The 21,798-nt window shown below is 36.9% G+C and overlaps 1 protein-coding gene across 2 annotated transcripts in view; it reads left to right on the top strand.

The window, feature by feature from the left end:
- The window catches only part of LOC134612741 (spindle assembly abnormal protein 6 homolog), a 74,870-nt gene that overhangs the window by 9,537 nt on the left and 43,535 nt on the right, over positions 1-21,798 (top strand). For both annotated transcript variants that reach the window (XM_063457174.1, XM_063457175.1), the window contains exons 2-5: positions 9,011-9,071; positions 11,417-11,496; positions 13,530-13,634; positions 19,822-19,993. In XM_063457174.1, the coding sequence (XP_063313244.1) occupies positions 9,011-9,071; positions 11,417-11,496; positions 13,530-13,634; positions 19,822-19,993 (418 nt within the window). The remainder of the gene's footprint in view (positions 1-9,010; positions 9,072-11,416; positions 11,497-13,529; positions 13,635-19,821; positions 19,994-21,798) is intronic.

The following is a 21,798-nucleotide window of genomic DNA, read 5'->3' as shown; positions in this document are numbered from 1 at the left end:
TGCTGTGAGATGTCCCAGCCCAGTCTGTTTAGTCTTAAAAATGTCTTCCCTCTACCACCAAATAATCCTGCAGTTTTTCTCCTACTTTGTTTCTTGTATTGTAGCATCTTATTGCTCCCATTTGGTATTAATTTTCCCTTACTGACAATATACAAATAGAATACATTTAAGAAGAGGAAAAAAAAACATGATGGTGGTTTCCTCTACCATTCTGTTAATTGGAATGGAATAGTTCACATGGGAAAACTAGGTCAGTAGGTTCCCCACTTCCATGAAATGCTTAGTTATTTTTTATATTAATAAGTGTAGTTACGGTCTATAAAAATCTGTACAACTGAAAGTTAAGAATTATGAGATGCTACTGAAAATGGGGGAATGAACATTAGATATATATTTGTTTGCAATATGGCTAGAGGATTTGTAGCGACTTTTGTGCATTATGTTTAACAAGAACACTTAACGCAAACTGACATCTATAGTTGTTTAATAGCAACTTTCTTTCAAAAAGGCTTAATATGTAATCAACTTAATTTAAATTAACAAACATTTTAAAGGGATGATATAGCCACCCAGACCACTTCAGCTAATTGAAGTGGTCTGGGTGCAATGTCCCAGTCCCACTTAGTCCTATTTTATAGAAACTGTATTTATTACTTTGCAGGACTAAGACTGCCTGTAGTGACAATATCAACTCCCCATCAGGGGGTGGGGGCGGGGGGAGGGGGAGGGTGGTTCTGCCTTCTTGAGTATTAACAGTCAGTAATGACTGACAAGGGAGAGCAGAAAAGTCCTTCCATAGGAGGTCCTTCTGCTCTTCTCTCAAAGCAAACCGAGTGCATTGGATGTGGATACTATGGAAACTCCCTAGCCAATGCTACTAGTGAGCAGAGGAGGCCAGGAGGTGGGTATTGCACAAAGAGTAACAATGCGTATATGTTTAAATAAGATGGTTATGTGTGTGTGTGTGTGTGTGTGTGTGTGTGTGTGTGTGTGTGTGTATATATATATATATATATATATATATATATATATATATATATATACACACACACACACACACACACTCACTCATACTCTATGGATAACATTTCAGCAACTGCAGCAACCAACAAAAAATCCTGGTGATAAGTAATTCAAAAAGTATCAATAACAGTAGATTGGTTAATTTTAAGCATTTCTCTCGTTTTCAATTATTTCATGGAAGTGGGGAACCTACTGACCTAGTTTTCCCATGTGAACTATTCCATTCCAATTCAGAGAAAAGGCAGTGTTTAAATTGCCCGTAGGGACACCTATTTGCCACTCCTTAGATGGCCACTGGAGGGCTTCCTGGCTCAGGGCTGCATAGTAAGCAGCCCTGCCATTTAGCGTCCCCACGCTCTGCATGGAGACGCAGAATTTTCCTCATAGAGATGCATTGATTCAATGCATCTCTATGAGGAGGTCCTGATTGGCCAAAACGGCATTTGGCCCCGCCCCGTGCCGATTTTAGTCAATATAGGGAAAGTAGTGGATTGGCTAAAAATCGGCTATTTTGATGTCACAAGGGGGAAGGAGCCAGCGCTAGAAATAAGGTGAGTTTAAAACTTTTATAGGGGGACAAAGGGGAGGGCAAGCCACCTAAATGGTGGGTTTAGCACTATAGGGTCAGGAATACATGCTTGTGTTCCTGACCCTATAGTGATCCTTTAAATCACTGTCAAACACTGTATAAAAGTCACATATACAAATCTTAAAAATAAATAAGTGCCCATAGTGCTTATTATTTAACAAATATGTGCCCAAGTAGCAGTGTTATATATGTGTGTCTTAACTCAATAGGCAGTGGTATAGTGACACCCACAAGTACTAACACAAACTTTTATACTTGCACAGTTATCCATAATGAAAGAGAATATAGGAGATAAACAAAAAGGAAAAAATCTTTTGCAATATTGCCTTAAAATGAAATAATCAGTAACAAACGGCTAAATAAAAAGCACTCACAAATGTAGAGTGGTCAAAGTACCACTCAAATCTATTGGACTCAGGGAGGTTCAGCCCCTGGTGTGCATAGGATCCTATCAATACACTTGCAGCCGTCGGGTAAAGTAGATTTATTTTATTGCAGCAAAAAAAAAAAAAAAAAAAAAGCTTCCAGCATCAGTATTTCGAAACAGCTCACCAGCCCTTTATCCAACTTGTAGTGGATACGGGATGTGCAAACAGTCCTCACAAGTCCCACTTCTCTCCTTGGCTTGGTTGCTTGTTTGATCTTTGATCACTGTCTACTTCCTGGTTCCGGCCCGTGACGCGTTTTGACCCTCCTCCTGGGGCTTTCTCAAACGTTCAGTGTATCCTCCTACTTCAGTCCATATAAAATACCCTTGCTCATTAACCAATTAAGCTTCAGTCACTCGTACTATGTTTTAAATGCAGTCCGGCAATCAATTAAAACATTGAGAGAAAGGGAGCAAAAAACTTAAACACAGAGTCCCATAATATTTATATAAGTATCATTTCACGATCCAAATGTAGTGTCGGGTAACAATTACAAAGTAGAATATTTAAAAAAAGACTTGTTCATAATAAACCAAATACATTACCATCTATATTCAGAATCACGTGTTAGAAACATAAAAAACGGCATATGAGAAGTATATTCAATATAAAATGGGGTAGGTCTTCTAAATCGAGTTCTCAAAAACAGACATACTCTGAAATATTATAGCAATAAAAAGTAATGCCATTAACCCAATATATATATATATATCTATATATATATATATATATATATATATATATATATATATATATATATATAAATTAACTCTTGGACAGTTCTAATTGCGTGGGCCACCCAATATTCCCCCTTGCAGCTTGTGAGCTCCTGTGATCCCACACCAGCTGCACAGATGGTAGTTCTGCCACTGGTTCCCATCTCTACCAAGGGGAGCAAGAGACAAATGTTGTGGGCAAGTGGTGCCCAGAGCCGTTGTCCCTTTTGCCCTGCTGTGAAATCAGCTCTGCCAAGTTCAGAGTAATGATAAAATGGTGCAATAAACAACAAAAACATCCAGTGACCAGCTGTTCTGGTTAATAAGAAAAGCCATGATAGAAACTAACACTCAAATATCTGTTATTTTGTGACAAGCCAATGGTAGAAGTTACAATGTTTTTTGGTCACAACAATTGGAATTTTTGGTACAGGGTAGTACTCAATGATTTTGGCGTATCATTCTGGTTTAAAATTTCTTAATACCATTACAGCATGCATAAAATCTTTTCTGTGCTTGTGTGTTCCTTTTATAGACAGTCTATCCATTTTAAGTGAATAATTTCATTGGCATGATGAAAGCACAAGTCAAGCTCAAAAAGGAAGAAAATGTAAATATTTGTATCCCCTAAAATATAGCAAATCGACATGTAAATTTAAAGGATTACAGTTAACACATTAAAAAGTTAAATAATTTATAGAGCTATAGTGAAAACCCACATAAGAATGTCTAAAGGTCATTATTCAGAAAACCTAACTACTGCCTCTTATTTCGTTATCTGCTTTAAAAAAAAAAAAAAAAAAAAAATCAACCGAAAACCGTGCACTGTAGTGGTTATGGCGTGTGGAGTTTCATTTTAAGACTTAATGCAAGAATGAAATTTTTACTAAGGACAGTTAAACTGTTTTTTTTTTTTCGCTTTTATTTTTATTTTTTTTATCTGAGGTTATAATCCCTTATATATTTTTTTTATTTCTAAAATATCATTGGAAAACAAGCAAACATGCTGGTTTTGTTTAGTGCTAGGTGCAATATATTCTTATAGAATCCTAAATAGGCTAGTCAAAAAAGTTAGACATCAGCAGTAACCTTTTTATGTTTCATAAATTCCTTGCTTCTAGCTTTCTGAAGCTTGGTTTATTAAACCATAAGTGATGAGGTTTCTGTTTCTCTCCTGGTAAAAGGTCGGTTGTCAGAAATGTTCACATTTTGTCAATCACTTATCCAAAGATTGATATGCAGGTAAAACAAAAAGATATTTTGAAATTCTGGCCAATCTCTCTAATAATCTGTGGTGTAGACTACAATATACAATATGTTCTGAATTGTGCATCTGTCATTAATGTTGCATATGTATCTTGTCATCATCTGTTACAAGTTTGACTTTTTTTTTTTTTTTTTTTGTTACACTTTGAGTTTCCACCACCAGACTTGGGAATTAATTTTTGTTATGAACTGCAGTTTCATTTGAATTTAGGCCAATTGGTTATTTGTAGAAATTCCAAACCCTGAGCCAAAATGTAGGAAAATCACAAGCCCAAAAGACAAGCATACTTATTTTGATTTGAAATTCTGCCCATGGCATGACAATTGATGGGAAAAGATGATTCATAGCTAGGGGATATATGTTGATCTGTAAACCAAATGGTGGAAAATATGTAAAGCAAAATATATACCAATTGATATTGTTACATTGAAGGGTTAAGGCAAGCTCTAGTAACAGTCTTCCAGTAATTTTTATTTGTCAATGTTTACATGCATATTGTATCTTTTTCTGCTTATTTTTAAAATGTCATGTCCCACTGTAACATAAAATACTTTTACTATACTCCTCAAAATATCCAATTTGTATACCTTTCCAAAGTAATAACCTTAAACCCAGTCCTAAATCCTAAACCAAGTCTTAATCCCCAATTAACCCTGTAGCTAATGCTAAACCTCTCATTAATACTAACCCTTACCCTAATTATAACCTTAATCCTAATCTCAATCTTAACACTATAAACGGTTAGGGTTCCCTATACTGATGTCAACAAAGGGATTTTCTTGCTGGCACCAATTCTAATAAAAAAAAAATGGCCCCTGCTGACAGAGGGGAGCCCCAGGTATTTACTGATACCAGAGTTTAATAGTGTGAGCAGGGCACTAATCACACCGCAATAGTTATAGGCATTGACATGTCTATAGAATGACCTGCATGCCATGTTGACTTTCAGCACTGCATGCTGCTCAATCTAAAGTCTAGGGCCATTAAAAATGACCCCAACGGATAAAGGGGAGCCCGATACCTAGGACTCTGATGTGAGCAGGGATTTAACTCTGCTCACACCAAATCTGCAGGACATATCCTTGCGTCATAAAGCTAGCATACTTCAGATGTACTGGCATCCTTATGTCATTAAAAGTACAGACGTATTTTTATTGTATTTATATTTTGCAAAACATAGAAATATAGAAACATAGAATGTGATGGCAGATAAGAACCATTCGGCCCATCTAGTCTGCCCAGTTTTCTAAATACTTTCATTAGTCCCTGGCCTTATCTTATAGTTAGGATAGCCTTATGCCTATCCCACGCATGCTTAAACTCCTTTACTGTGTTAACCTCTACCACTTCAGCTGGAAGGCTATTCCATGCATCCACTACCCTCTCAGTAAAGTAATACTTCCTGATATTATTTTTAAACCTTTGTCCCTCTAATTTAAGACTATGTCCTCTTGTTGTGGTAGTTTTTCTTCTTTTAAATATAGTCTCCTCCTTTACTGTGTTGATTCCCTTTATGTATTTAAATGTTTCTATCATATCCCCCCTGTCTCGTCTTTCCTCCATGCTATACATGTTAAGATCCTTTAACCTTTCCTGGTAAGTTTTATCCTGCAATCCATGAACCAGTTTAGTAGCCCTTCTTTGAACTCTCTCTAAGGTATCAATATCCTTCTGAAGATAGGGTCTCCAGTACTGTGTACAGTACTCCAAGTGAGGTCTCACCAGTGTTCTGTACAATGGCATGAGCACTTCCCTCTTTCTACTGCTAATACCTCTCCCTATACAACCAAGCATTCTGCTAGCATTTCCTGCTGCTCTATTACATTGTCTGCCTACCTTTAAGTCCTCAGAAATAATCACCCCTAAATCCCTTTCCTCAGATGTTGAGGTTAGGACTCTATCAAATATTCTGTACTCTGCCCTTGGGTTTTTACGTCCAAGATGCATTATCTTGCACTTATCCTCATTAAATGTCAGTTGCCACAACTCTGACCATTTTTCTAGTTTACCTAAATCATTTTCCATTTGGCTTATCCCTCCTGGAACATCAACCCTGTTACATATCTTAGTATCATCCACAAAAAGACACAACTTACCATCAAGACCTTCTGCAATATCACTAATAAAAATATTAAAGAGAATGGGTCCAAGTACAGATCCCTGAGGTACCCCACTGGTGACAAGCCCAAGCTTCGAATATACTCCATTGACTACAACCCTCTGTTGCCTGTCACTCAGCCACTGCCTTACCCATTCAACAATATTGGAATCCAAACTCAAAGATTGTAGTTTGTTGATAAGCCTTCTATGTGCAACAGTGTCAAAAGCCTTACTGAAATCGAGGTAAGCAATGTCTACTGCACCACCCTGATCTATAATTTTAGTTACCCAATCAAAAAAATCAATAAGATTAGTTTGGCATGATCTCCCTGAAGTAAACCCATGTTGTCTCTGATCTTGAAATCCATGTGTTTTTAGATGTTCAACAATCCTATCCTTTAACATGGTTTCCATCACTTTCCCCACTACTGAAGTTAGGCTTACTGGCCTATAGTTGCCCGACTCCTCCCTATTACCTTTCTTGTGAATGGGCACAACATTCGCTAACTTCCAATCTTCTGCGACTACTCCTGTTATCAATGATTGGTTAAATAAATCTGTTAATGGTTTTGCTAGTACACCACTAAGCTCTTTTAATAGCTTTGGGTGTATTCCATCAGGTCCCATTGACTTATTTGTCTTTACTTTTGACAGTTGAAATAGAACCTCTTCCTCTGTAAACTCACGTGTAATAAATGACTCATTTATCCTTTTTCTTAACTGAGGTCCCTTTCCTTCATTTTCATCTGTAAATACCGAACAAAAATATTCATTGAGGCAGTCAGCTAGACCTTTATCCTCATCTACATACCTTCCTTCTTTTGTTTTTAATCTAACTAATCCTTGTTTTACTTTTCTTTTCTCATTTATGTATCTAAAAAAGGTTTTGTCCCCCTTTTTTACTGACTGTGCTATTTTCTCTTCTGTGTGTGATTTGGAAGCTCTTATAACTTGCTTAGCCTCTTTCTGCCTAATCTTATAGGTCATTCTGTCTTCCTCACTCTGGTTTTTTTTATAATTACTAAATGCTAACTTTTTGTTTTTTACTATTTTGGCTACATCTGTGGAGTACCACAGTGGTTTCTTGAATTTTTTGCTTTTACTGACAAGCCTAATGCAATTTTCTGTGGCCTTCAGTAGTGCAACTTTTAAATAATCCCATTTCTTTTGGACTCCATTTAAATTGCTCCAGTCTGATAATGACTCCTTTACACATATTCTAATTTTGGAAAAGTCTTTTTTTCTAAAGTCTAAAACGTTTGTTTTTGTGTGGTGTGACTCAGTCACTGTTCTTATATTAAACCACACTGACTGATGATCACTGGATCCTAAACTTTCACCTACAAGGAGGTGAAACACCTAAAAGGAGTTTACTATATGTTTCACAGTGTTCAGAATCTTTTAATTATTGCTTTTCGATTTATTTTGCTGCAGTTTTTATATTCCAATTTAGTGTCATACTGTGAGCTATCTTTTTCTCTTTAATTAGACATAGCATATTGCCATACTTTTACAAAAGAACTAACATTTTACATAGAATATAATCTTAAAATTCAGGCTTAAAGTGGTCAGCAGGAACATGTGAAAGTTGCAAAAAGTAAAGAAACCATTTAAAATATGATGTGCATAAAGAAGTCAAATTTATTTTTCTGTGCAAGATAGATTATGGGTTTTTCTTTTAAGGTCTTAATCACAGTCTGCCAATGGTGAAAGATCTATTCATGATTTATGAGATGTGGATAGGGCTGCATAAACTGAAACAGAAATCCTTTAACTCTTAAATGGCAGAGAAAATAGCAGTGAGACTGCAGGAGCATGATCTAAACGCCAAAACTGTTTAATTAAGCTAAAGTTGTTTTTTGATGCTTATTGTATCCCTTTTAAACTGAATTCCTCATTCATCTCAAGATGTCACACTCTCAGTAGGCTGATATCAAAAGGTAAAAAAAAAAAATCTACAAAGCGATTTCCAAGTTCATCACAGATTCAAGTTAACAGACAGCCAAGCACATTGATGGTGTGAATAGGTGTCAGGTGTCTCTGTAACCTATTTTCTATATAGGCATTTCAGATTATGTATTTTATTTATTTGTAATACATATATTTAATTGTCAATTGCAGCAAGTTGCCTCTGTAGCTCATGAACAACCACTTCCTTTATAACTAGCGCACTATTTGTTAGTGTTGGCATTTTCCAATAAAAAGATAAAGGTTGACCAGTAATTTCCCTGTCCAAAGGTTCTCACAGAGATATAAAGCTTTTGAACAAAATTTCTGGTTAGGCTCCACAAACAACTAGAGGAGTCTGATTGCTTCTCTATCCCATTACATCAAATGTATATCTTAATTCCCACCAACCAAATCTACAATCTCCCGAACATTAGAGCTATAGTCCAACAGGAGCAGAAAACGTTTGGCACTCAAATTTCAAACAGAGTGGCTTGTGTGTTTTTTGTTTTTTAAACCAGTTTGGTAAACCTGGTGTATAAACAAATCTTAATGGTAGAATATTGTTAGAGGCTCAGCAGCAGCCATTTGCATGTTCATAAACAGATATGAGATTGCAATGCTCACATGAACCTGTGAAATTAAGTTATTACTGAAAAAATCATATATAATATTTAAAACTGGTACACATAAAGACAAAGCTATCCAAAATATTTAGTGTAAATAACCAACATAAGGAGAATATACATTCACATGTCAGATATTTATGCATGTGTTAATGACTGCTGGTGACTATATTTCTCTACCATTTAAAAAAAAAATTATGTTGTTTTTGTAAGTTCTATTAAATATGGATAATAGTATAACTGCATTATATCAGAGAATCCTCAATTGTGTTAATGATCCATCTTAAGTGTAATATACATGCATTTTCTTTCAGGCGCACCAATGTTAGGTTAACTGTTGAAACACGTTCCTCAACAAATCCGGTTCATAAAAAGGTAGGTGCTCCATTATTTAAATTTTTTTGCAGGAGGTATCATTGGAAAAGGAAACACTGACTGACTGTTTAAAGAAATCAGACTGTCTCACAGAGACTGATAGATTGAAGAGTTTGGAGAAGGACATAATCAACAGTGTCAAAGGTGGCAGAGAGGTAAAAAAGAATTGGTATAGAGCCTTTGGATTTAGCTGCAATTAGATCACTTGTATCTTTAATCAGAGCAGTCTCAGTAGAGTGGAGGGGGTTGAAGCCAGATTGTAGAGGGCAGAGGAAAGCGTTTGAATTGAGGAAACATGCCAGACAAAGCACAAGTCTTTCTAGGAGCTTTGAGGAAAAAGGGAGCAAGGGTATGGGACTATTGTTGGAAGGGGAAGACTGGTCAAGAGGGTGTGTTTTTTTTTTTTTTTTTTTGGGGGGGGGGGGGGGGTGGGTGTACAGTAGCATGTTTCAGGGGAGCAGGAAAAAATAGCAGTAGAATATATGCATTTAGGACTGCATAAAACAAGGGGAGAGAGATCTGATTAGGGGAGGTGGAACAGGATCAAGTGGGCAAGAAGAAAGGAGAAGTCTAGACCACTATCAGTAGCCGGGGTGAAGGCCTGAAGTGTAGTAAAGGCACAGTCTAAGTGCAATTGAGAGCGTAAAGAGCAAATGGGGAGGCACAAATTATTTTCTTAATCTTATCAGCATGCAAAGCTATCAAATGTAAGGGAGGGGGGCCACAGCAGGGCAAAGAAGAGAGTTAAAGGTATCAAAGAGGAAGATGGCAGCATAAACTAATGAGAGCAGAAAAGTATGACTGTTTAGCAAGAATGAGGGTTGCGCTGTCCAAATGCAAGGACAAGAAGAGGGGAACCAGGGGGTGATAAATGATATTTGCAGGGATAGTTACATAGCTGAAAAGAGACTTGCATCCATTAAGTTCAGCCCTTCCTCACATTTGTTTTTTGCTGTTGAGCCAAAAGAAGGCAAAAAACCCAGTTTGAAGGACTTCCAATTTTGCAACAAGCTAGGAAAGAAATGAACTTAAACAGGTGAATTGAATACATTTCAAATAAGAGAGAGGGATTGGTAGAGGTTTGAAGGAGCAGTGCAGTGAAAGCAGAACCTTCACTGCCTCGCTTGCTGTGAGAATGTCTTGGGTTGTGAGTGATGTGAAGAACACCAAAGGAAAACCAGGCAGGGGTAGCATTGTCAGAGGGAGAGAACTAAAGGGAGTAAGTTTAGGGAATGTGAGATGAATGTTATGGACGACCGTTGATTTGGTGATGTTGAACAGCTCATGCATTCCAGAGGACCGTGTGAAAGGAGGACATAAAGGGAGAGTTACAAGGGGTGGGTATAAGATTGGTGTGATTTCTTACATTGGCCCAAAGTAGGTTAGTGGTGGTGGGACCAAGGTTTGGAGAATTATATCCAGCTTCCTGGAGCAGAAGGATTGAAAGGAAGAGAAGGTGAGAGTAAGATTTAAATATTTGGGGTGAAAGCTTGTATTTGGAGGATTTAGGAGTTGGTGGATAGGCATGAGTAAAGTGCATGGGATGAACAGAGAGAGGTGGGAAGTAAAGTGGGGGCAAGGAAGATGGTGTCAGCAGAAACTGGGAAGCAGAAGGATGTAGAGATCTTGGCAATGAGAGAAGTAAGAATTAAAAATAGAAGGGAGAACATAAGGATATATAGAGTTTCTATTACAGATAAGGAGATTGGATGGGAAATTCAAACCATAGTAGAGATTAGAGGGGTGAAGGGTAAAAATGCATGCAGTGTGAGAAATGAGGGGAGGTTGATAGACCTAATTGGTGTGTTTGGAAAACCAGGGAATATGTGCGGTCTATACATGTAATGAGTACCCTGAAATTGGTAGGAAATATTCCAAAAATGCTACCTCCGCTTAAGTCTTTGCCTGCAAGATTTGGTAGCTATGAGTCTTGGGTGCAAACCTATGTATTCTGTTGTTTGGGACACGGGCTCTGTATAAGGCATTGACTGCAGCAGTCAAAGCAGCAATGGAAAAATATTCAGGTGAGAAATTTATTAAAATTATGTTTAGCCTTGTTTCTTAGTTGAGATACACTTGCTGTGCATTGCTTTGTTATATATATATATATATATATATATATATATATATATATATATCTTTACCTTTTTAATGTAATCAGTCTTGACTTTAAGAAAAATTGGGTTTTAAATGCATATTTCTTGATGTTAATTAATTTTTTTTAATCCACATACAGATGTACCTGAAAATGGTTATTTTTGTTACAATTTCTTTGTACTATCCGTATCAGATGTGCTTGTAGCACTTTTCTATTTTCATTTAATCTGGTTTCTATTTTCTACTAGGATTTAATAGTTCGTCTGTCAGATGATAAAGATCCATTTTTCCTGTATAATCTTACTTTAGGGGAAGAAGATTTCCAAAGGTAAATTTGAATGTACCATGAAAGGGTTATTTTTTGGCAGCATAGCAGAATGTTGCCATTGTTCCTTTACAAGATGCATCAGATATGCTTGATGCAGATTTCTACCACAGCATAACAAAAAACAAACACATTTTTAACTCTGTAATATGCAGTGAGTATTAAATAAATAGTAATACTGTAAGAACTTTTGTCATATGTTTATCTCCTCAAAGGAATAATCCATGCACCCACGCATTTTTAGATGTATAGGTTTGCTTATGGTTATATATGCATAGTGTATTTTTTATTTTTTTCTTCTTTAAAAAAAGTAATATAAGCTGCAATTCTTGTATGAACTAGCTATCAGTACTTGGTATTATATTGAAGCATTATGTTGATCCTACCTGCAGTAATATGCACCTGTCAATATCCTTGTAGTAGATGTGGGACTGGGGGGGGGGGGGGGGGAATACAAAGTGAATGCACTTCCATTTTTTACAATTCTCACTAACATTGTGCTTTTATTCCATAACCTTTTTTAAGTAATTTGTTTTTTTTTTCTTTTTTTACCTGATTTCCCATTTGACCTGCAGGTGTTTTTTTTTTTTTTTGGTCCATCTTGACCCTCAGTTTATTAGCTTTGTGCCATGTTCTCAGATCATTGGACAAGCACAACTTATTTTCTCAACTTTTCCTCTGGTTCCACAAATGAATGGGCCCGTAAAACCTCACTTCCTCCTGAGTTAATTATATTGCCAGTGTTTAGTTCACATAATTCTACAATGTGGTTTTCCTTGAAATATGCAAATGTAGTTGAACATGTTCAATCTATACTCTAAAGACACTCTACTGCCCAAAATAAAACTATATATCACTGTTTAGTAGATATGCCCACAAGGAAAACATGCATGCAGATGATTAGGGGGTGCATCTAAAACTATTTAGCTCCATTAGACTTGGTAACCAGGACATAGCATGACCAGTTGTCTGACAGCCAAGGTGGGGGATGTAACAAGGTTATTTTATAACTTTATTTTCTAAAAGTGCAAATTTCTATTAAAATTTGCAGTTTTTGCTAAATTAAACAGAGGATACACTCTTAACACATTGTATTTCAGCAAGCTATTGGAGTCTGGTGTATCCCTTTATGCTGCTTTCTTAAAGGGGTACTTTTTATTGTTCTAACTGCTACTGCTCATCGTGATGGTTATGGGTTACATCTCCTTGGTTGCATTCATACTTCCTTGTTCTTGTATCCTACCACCTGCTTACTTTTCTGGTGCATGCACTCTTGTTTGACTAACAGACTATAAAAGTAATGTGACAAAAAACTGTGTCAAGTGCCACGTCACTGCTGGGTGGGAGCAGGAAAAGGTCAGATTTACTTACCTGAACCTGCCCCTTGTTGGGGCAGGGTCCTTGTCGGAGCCGACGTCGCTGCAGTACTTTTGTGCATGCGCAAGTGTACAGCATTAAGTTTTATGGAGGATCCCTCAAGACCACCTCTGCATCCAAGAAAGTCAGGCAGAGGAGAAATACAGAGACCCAGTTATCAATACTTTGTCTTTGTATATCTCTTGACTGGATTGAAATTCCAACATCGTCCAAATTGAACAACTAAAATAGCCTTCCATCAAGCCTTAGCTGTAATCTAGCACCATTAGATACCTCGCAGCAACCTTATTTGGCAATAGTGAACAGTTTTTAAGGTTTGGTTTGTGTGTGTGTGTGTTTTTATTTTGTTCTTTCATTTCTACTTTTTCAAATTGCCACTGCATCTTAAAGACTTTATTGATTATCAGGTGCAAGTGAGCGTAACTAGAGTAAAAACTCTAATGGGTACACTTCTGAAAAATGGGGGTGGGCAGCAAGGAGTGTGCTATGATGTGTTTTAAATCACTGTTGCATGGATTTTCTTTTTTTTCATGCCACTTTACAAGTATTTAGCTTATCCTTCTCTGTTTTATTAATACCATTTGGTTTCATCAATGGCCGTATTAAGTGAAGTTTGTATTTTCTTTCTTTGACTAACGTATTTTTCATATCACTTATAGTTTAAAGAACCAGCAAGGACTACTAGTAGAGTTTTCTGCGTTTCCACAGAGATTTATAGACCTCTTAGAGCAATGCATTTTGGAGCAGGACAAAGCTGTTCCCAGGTACACATTTCTGTGTTATTATTGGAGACATATATTCCTCTTTATTGTTTTTGTTTGTCGTTAACATTATGCTATAAATATAACTAAGTTTGGAAAACCATTAGATTGCTAAATCAAAATAATGCTGTCAAGATATTTTGTTTAAACACTTTGCACTTAAAAACCACAAAGTACAAGATTGTGTCATGTTAAGATCAATCTACTGATTAGTTAGAAAACTGTAAGGGTCTTCTCTCCCCCCACCCGCCCACCCCCACCATTCTATTTAGGGTCACAACTTCTTGAAAGTTCACATTTCCAATAGCTAACGCCATAGGAAAAATAAAGTCAATAAATGGTCTTAAAGAAGTTTCTTTGATGTTTGTTAGAAAAGCAGAAGTAATACTGAAACAAAAAGTTGCATCATTTTATTACACATGCTTTAAACCTTGTTATCAAATGCCAACATATTTTATTAAAGGAAATGCATTTTTAAACTATGTGTAAAACAATATGTACAAATTGTATAAGTGCTTGTTATATAAGGTTTATACATAGGGTTAATGAATGCATACACAGACTGATTACTTTGCTTCTGAGTATTCATGCTCTGCTAAAAAGAGTATTATAGATTTGGAAAAAATTAGGATAGTATTACATTTTAAAGCATTTTTATTGCAATTCTATAAAAATTGTTTTTTGTGAATATAGATAAACTGAATGGAAACCGGTTACCACCAGTGATAGTAGTTGAGCACTAGAAAACGTCACTTAGGTAATGGATATACAGCGATATGCTAGATAAATAAGAAAAACACTATATAGTGTAGCATATTAGATATTCCAATGGGAGTGTATGTATGATCAATATGCACTCACATGGGGTAGAGCCAAATAAGGACAGGTTCAGATCTCACGAGTGGATGTGTTCTAAAGGGACACAGGCCCTCTTCAGTCTGTCTGTATTGGCTCAATGGGAGATACAAAAAACAGTCGCTGCTGATGAAGTACAGTATGAGATGTGTAAACCGCTTATAGCAGGTAAAGACCTTGTGTTGTGGTCGTGACTTAAATATGAATATTAATCTCTTAATACATAATTAAGCAATACGGAACAACATTAACATTTTTATAGTTCATGGTATTATGGTCGAATATGTGGATAGAAAATACACAAAACGTTGTAATATTAAATGTCTATTTAATATAACTATAATAAATAAACAGATGCTAGCAGAATGTCAATTTACCACAATAATTATACAACATATTACTTACAAAAGGCTGTTGGTTGATAAATGTTATACAAAAGGCTATTACAGTTGCTAAATGTTACAATGATTCATATTACTTACAAGGCCCCAGCCCTTTGGCTGGGGTTAAGTCAAAGCTGGTACTACATCTTAGGTTCAGTCAGGTACAGGAAAAGAGACAGAGTTTCTCATACATCTGGTTTTTATTCAGTGTATTCCTAAATAGGCTGACCTGTGATGTCACTGCCAGAAGCACATGTCTTCCTACACACTGCCCCTAGGGGTGCCTCCAAAGCATTACACTAAATATGCTTTCTTTATGATGTAAAGTCATTAATTAATAAATACCATTACACGTTGTTCCCCTGATTCAGAGCCAACTGGACCTGGCTCTGGAATATACAGCTTGTGTACAAGGGGGACACTTCTCTTCTTTGGTCCAGAAAGCAGTGGGAATGGAGTGGCATGGACATTTTAGTATAAAAATATTACATTTATTAAACAAAAAGATTACATGTATCAAATCTAAAAAGTCTAAAGTGCTCCAGTCCTACCGATGATGCATTGCGCCACGTTCCGTAGCTTTTTCAATGATGTTTGTTTCCTTTATTTACCTGTCGTTTAACTCCTTGACTTCTTCCTCATAGGTCACTTCATCCGAAATCCATCAAATTGCGGATGTTCTTTCCGGGAGGTCTGCAAAATAAAAACTTCATTAATAATTAAAAATTTATGTATAAGAACATCAAACCTACATTATGATATCTCAAAATATGAAGGTCAACACTTGTTCTTCAAAATAGATTTTACAATTAATAAAATGTATTCTATAAAACAGAATATTAGAAATGGCCGAGTTCGAAGTTGGCTTTTATTTGTCATTTTAAATTGTCAAAGCTATGATCTTAAAAAAAAGAAAAAAAAAATGTTTATTAAATAATGGGCAATTTTAAGGAATGATTTTTTTAAGTCAAATATTAGCAGAAAAACCTTGCATTGTCTATAGAGGGGTACCCAATTTAAAAACCAACCTAGTTCATAGCCACTTTAAAACCAAAGGAACAACCCAATTCTTTAAAGAATCTAAAGGAGTCTACAGATGTGGACAATATGTCGCATGTAATAATACTGGGAACTATATAAACGTCTGGTTAAAGTCTTTACTCAAAAAGGACAACATTTTTCATATAAAGCAAATCATTACAGGTCACTCAGCAAGAGTGATCTACTTGATAAACTGTCCTTGTGATCTGTTTTATGTGGGACGCACAACACATAAATTGAATGTTCGAATTCATGAACATGTAAGAAATATAAAAAATGGGAATGAGAAACATAATCTCACTACATTACAAAATTAAACATAAACAAAACCCTAGAGGTACAGAAATTATTGGGATTCAAATAGTAGTGCTGGATTGGAGAGGCGGATATATGATTAGAAAAATGGGGCAGACTGAGATGAAATGGATTTTCAATCTGAATCCATTGGTGCCCCATGGACTGAATAATGACTTCGAACTCTGCCATTTCTAATATTCTGTTTAATAGAATACATTTTATTGTTTCTTGACATTTTTTAATTGTAAAATCTATTTCGAAGAACAAATGTCGTTACTGCCTTTTGCATCCAAGATCCTTGAAAGAATTGTGTATGCGAGATTGACAGACTTCCTCGAGTCCAACTCTCTGCTAGACCCGCTTCAGTCTGGTTTCCGCGCTAAGCACTCTGTGGAAACGGCAATGACCAAAGTATCCAATGATCTACTCACTGCAAAATCTCATGGTCACTACTCTATCCAAATTCTCCTTGCCCTGTCTGCGGCTTTTGACACTGTTGATCATCAACAGCTTCTTCTCATCCTCCGCAATATCGGTCTACAAGATATTGCTCTCTCCTGGTGCTTCTCCTACCTCTCCCAGCGCTCTTTCAGTGTTTCTTTCTCTGGCTCTGCTTCTTCTCCCCAACTCCTCTCTGTTGGTGTCCCCCAAGAGCAAGTCCTTGGTCCCCTACTGTTCTCCATCTATATTGCCTCCCTTGGTAAACTCAATAGCTCCTTTGGCTTCCAATATCACTTCTATGCAGATGACACGCAAATCTATCTGTCCCTCTTGACTAGTATCTCTGACTGCCTCTCTGCTATTTCTAACTGGATGGCTGCCCACTTCCTAAACTTGACCAAAACTGAAATTCTGGTCTTCCCTCCTTCAAGTGTTACTGCCTTTTGCATCCAAGATCCTTGAAAGAATTGTGTATGCGAGATTGACAGACTTCCTCGAGTCCAACTTTCTGCTAGACCCGCTTCAGTCTGGTTTCCGCGCTAAGCACTCTGTGGAAACGGCAATGACCAAAGTATCCAATGATCTACTCACTGCAAAATCTCATGGTCACTACTCTATCCAAATTCTCCTTGCCCTGTCTGCGGCTTTTGACACTGTTGATCATCAACAGCTTCTTCTCATCCTCCGCAATATCGGTCTACAAGATATTGCTCTCTCCTGGTGCTTCTCCTACCTCTCCCAGCGCTCTTTCAGTGTTTCTTTCTCTGGCTCTGCTTCTTCTCCCCAACTCCTCTCTGTTGGTGTCCCCCAAGAGCAAGTCCTTGGTCCCCTACTGTTCTCCATCTATATTGCCTCCCTTGGTAAACTCAATACCTCCTTTGGCTTCCAATATCACTTCTATGCAGATGACACGCAAATCTATCTGTCCCTCTTGACTAGTATCTCTGACTGCCTCTCTGCTATTTCTAACTGGATGGCTGCCCACTTCCTAAACTTGACCAAAACTGAAATTCTGGTCTTCCCTCCTTCAAGTGTTGTTACGCCTGCGTCTGTCTCCCTCCAAGTCAACGGTGCTACCATCAGCTCCACCACACAGGCTCTCTGCCTAGGTGTTCTCTTTGATTCCAACCTCTCCTTCAAGCCTCATGTTCAGTCTATCACCAAATCCTGCCATTTCCATCTCAAAAACATTGCGCGTATCCGCCCATACTTAACGCCTGATGCGACTAAGGTGCTGGCCCATTCCACTGTCCTTTCTCGGCTTCACTACTGTAATCCACTTCTTAGTGGTCTTACGTGCTCCCAACTTGCGCCGTTACAGTCCATAAAGAATGCTGGGGCGAGGCTCATCTTCCTGTCCGCCCGCACCTCCCACGCCTCACCCTTCTGTCAGTCCCTACATTGCCTTCCTATAAGATATAGAGCTCAATTTAAAATTCTGGTTCTTGCTTTCAAATCGCTACATAATGCTGCTCCCACCTATCTATCCTCCCTTATACACAAGTATGTCTCGCCTAGGCCCTTACGATCTGCTGAAGACTTACGTCTATCTTCTGTCCGTTTTCCCACCTCTGATGCTCGCCTTCAAGATTTCTCGAGGGCTGCACCGTTCCTGTGGAATTCGCTTCCCTCCTCTGTTGCTCACCTAGTCTCCACTTCTTCAAAAAATTGTTACAATCCACTTCTTCATAAAAGCGTATCAATTGAACTGTTAATAGACTGATTTCTCTTCTGCAACTGTCACTAGTCTAATACTATCCTTACCTTTTTGTGTCATTTTACCCCACTCCCTCTAGCATGTAAGCTAATTGAGCAGGGCCCTCAACCACTGTGTTCCTGTGTGTCCAACTTTTCTGTTTACAACTACATGTCTGTTCGTCCACCCATTGTAAAGCACTGTTGAATTTGATGGCGCTATATAAATAACATAATAATAATAATAATCATATTTTGAGATTTTATCATGTAGGTTTGATCTTATACATTTATTTGTAATTATTAATGAAGTTTTTAGTTTGCATTTATACATATTGCAGACATTTTACTTATAATGTTCTTTCTGGGGGCTGACGATATCCTGCTTTCAGCCCTACCTTTTTTCTAGATCTATATCTGTTGGACTCTAAATCACTATGGACACCATCAGTAGGCCGTAGCCAGGAAGTGACGCGATTCTCGGACCGATACGTCCCTTATGGTTTTCGGATCTACATGGTACTTTCCTTGAACATGCCCTTAACCAAAATGGCAAAAATAATCATGATGGAAGTGATGCGAGTAACTACCGCATCACTTCCCCCGATGTCTCATACAGATAACTGATATACACACACCTCCTGGATAGAAAAACAGCGATTGGACGGATTTCGGACAAAGTGACCTATGGGTAAGAAGTCAAGGATTTAAAAGACTGGTAAATGAAGGAAGCAGACACCGATGAAAAAGCCACAGAATGTGGTAAAATGCGTCATCAGCAGGACTGGAGCACTTTAGACTTTTATATTTGATACATGTTGTAATCTTTTTGTTTAATGTAATATTTTTCTACTAAAATGTCCATGCCACTCAATTCCCACTGCTTCCTGGACCAAATAACGTTAGTGTCCCCTTTGTAGAGACACACAAGTTGTATATTCCAGAGCCAGTTCCAATTGGCTCTGAATCAGGGGATCAAGGTCTTTACCTACTATAAGTGGTTTACACATATCATACTGTACTTCACAAGCAGCCACTTTGTTTTTTGTTTTGTATCTCCCATTGAGCCAATACGGACAAAGACTGAAGAGGGCCTGTATCCCCTTAGAACACATCTGCTTGTGAGATCTGAGCCTGCCTTTATTTGGCTCTACCCCATGCAAGTGCATATTGATCATACTTACACTCATATTGGAATATCTAATATACTACACTTTTTTGTGTTTTTTCTTATTTATCTAGCATGTTGCTGTATATCCATTACGTAAGTGACATTTTCTACTGCTCCACTACTATCACTGGTGGTATCTATATTCACATATTCAATGGCGTGTGTTGTGAAGGAGATGCTCACACTTTGTGGTAGCTGCTAACTTTCAATATTTAAGAAAATTGAGCGCCTTTACACATAACTTTTTTAGTTTTTGTTTAAAAATGTGTTTTTTGTTTTATAGTTTTTCTTTTCTATATTTTTACAGGTTTTTACTGCAGCTATTAACATCTTCAAGTGTACCAGACTGTGCTCCTGCAAACTTAAATATTATAGAAACAAACCCATTCAAGCACCTTACTCACCTTTCGTTAAAACTTTTAGCAGGAAATGACAGCGATGTAAAGAAATACCTTGCTACTTGTATACAAAATTTAAAGGTTTGTTTACAGCTTGATTTTTTTTTTATATATATTTACAAACATACAGAGATACACGACAATTTAATGTATCTGTATGCATTGTGTCATTTTCTTTAGTATACCTTATTTATTCAATGCATTCAGAAAGTGTTTAGACCACTTTATTTTTTTCAGATGTACATGTTGTAGCTTTATGTCAGTTTTTTTTGTGTAATTATTTGGTATGGAGTTTAGATTGATGTGAAATTTAATTTAAACAATACTAGCATAAGGCTGCAACATTAAAAATGAAGGGATCTGAATCCGTGTTAATTTCTTTGACTAACAATTTTTGTTCGATTTAGTTGACAAAAATGTTGGAGGTTTAGTAGACCAAAACTAAAACCATTCAGATGACTAAAATAGCTTTTTAGTCAAAAGACTGACTAAAACCAAATTTAAATTTGCTGCCAAAATTAACACTGGCTGGTAAGACACATTGGTGAGTAGGATAAGAGACACGTGGGGGGGGGGGGATTGAGACACGTGGGGGGGAAGAGAGCTTGATTAAAAGTTGATATTTGCCGTCATAATTAACAGTTATCTGAATACTTTCTAAATTAACTGTATATAACACAACGTAGCCTAATGAGAAATGATTGTGGGTGAAGTTTTCATGTGTGCTATTATTCAGTTTTACCAAATGTACCTAGCACTCAAATTTAACCTGCATCTCATGAACAAGCACTGGTTGGGCACCTTTTCTCAACACTTTTTTTTTTTTTTTGTTTTAAATCTAGTCTCAGTACCTTATGGACTGTCTGATCCTTGCCTGTGCATATAAGCCTAAACAGACCTTCTCCATAACTACAGTGTGTTCAGCCATCATGTGCCTTGTTATAGAACTCTAATAAAACACACAAATGTTCATGTGCACTATATAATTTGCAAGATCTTTCTGAGGAAAATACCATAACACATTGTCATCAGTTCTCCAAAAACGCCATTTTGATTTGAATTATACTGAGCAGTGTGGGAAAAAAACAGCAAAATTATCCTTCCCTCCTCTCCATCCATAAAACAAGCCTTCTATTGTGCGTATTTTTAGGCAAGTGACCAAAGGAACAGATGAACATATCATATGTGATGTGATCTTTCCTGAGATGCACCACTGCTCGTTCAATTTTGCCCTCTCTTTTGGCAGGGTCGTGCATTGCATCATCACAATAAAACAGAAAATAATAACTACAGTTGCCTGACCTGCTATATTTAAAAAAAAAAGAAAACAGATGTGTGTCTAGTTTTAATTTAGTCTGTCCTTTATTGTGTGTGTGATATATAAATAAAATAATGTAATATTATATAACCACACAAAAATATATGAAGCTGGAATAAGTCATAATCTAAGACTAGTATTTGCACTTACAGATTTAGTAAAAAGCCTTCAAGTGCAAGAATAAAACTACTACAGAATATACCTTTGCTGATATTAATATACCAGCAAAATAATTGCTCTAAACTTTTTCTGAAGGTGAAATGGCCCTTAAGTAAAAAAAAAAAAAAAAAGCTAAATGCAATCAACAGTGCTTGTCAGTAAAACAGAGAGCCAAGGTTAAAACCTTCTTGTGGGTCAGTATAGCAGATGAAAATCATGACTTGCCAATAATTCAATTTTTATACAATCAGCTAGCAAATGTGTTTGACCGTATGAGACTGAGCGTGTATGGAGGACTTGGAGAATCTGCTGAGTCTTTAACTCAGAAGGAAGAAAAGATTGAAGTATTGCCCAATATGCTTATGGAGTATTAAAAATACAGTAAATCTTATGATGGTGAGGCAGAATG

The sequence above is a fragment of the Pelobates fuscus genome, chromosome 5 (assembly GCF_036172605.1).
Source record: "Pelobates fuscus isolate aPelFus1 chromosome 5, aPelFus1.pri, whole genome shotgun sequence".
Taxonomy (NCBI): Eukaryota; Metazoa; Chordata; class Amphibia; order Anura; family Pelobatidae; genus Pelobates; species Pelobates fuscus.
Note: the sequence above shows the minus strand (reverse complement) of the source record. Positions and strands in the feature narration are given on the sequence as shown.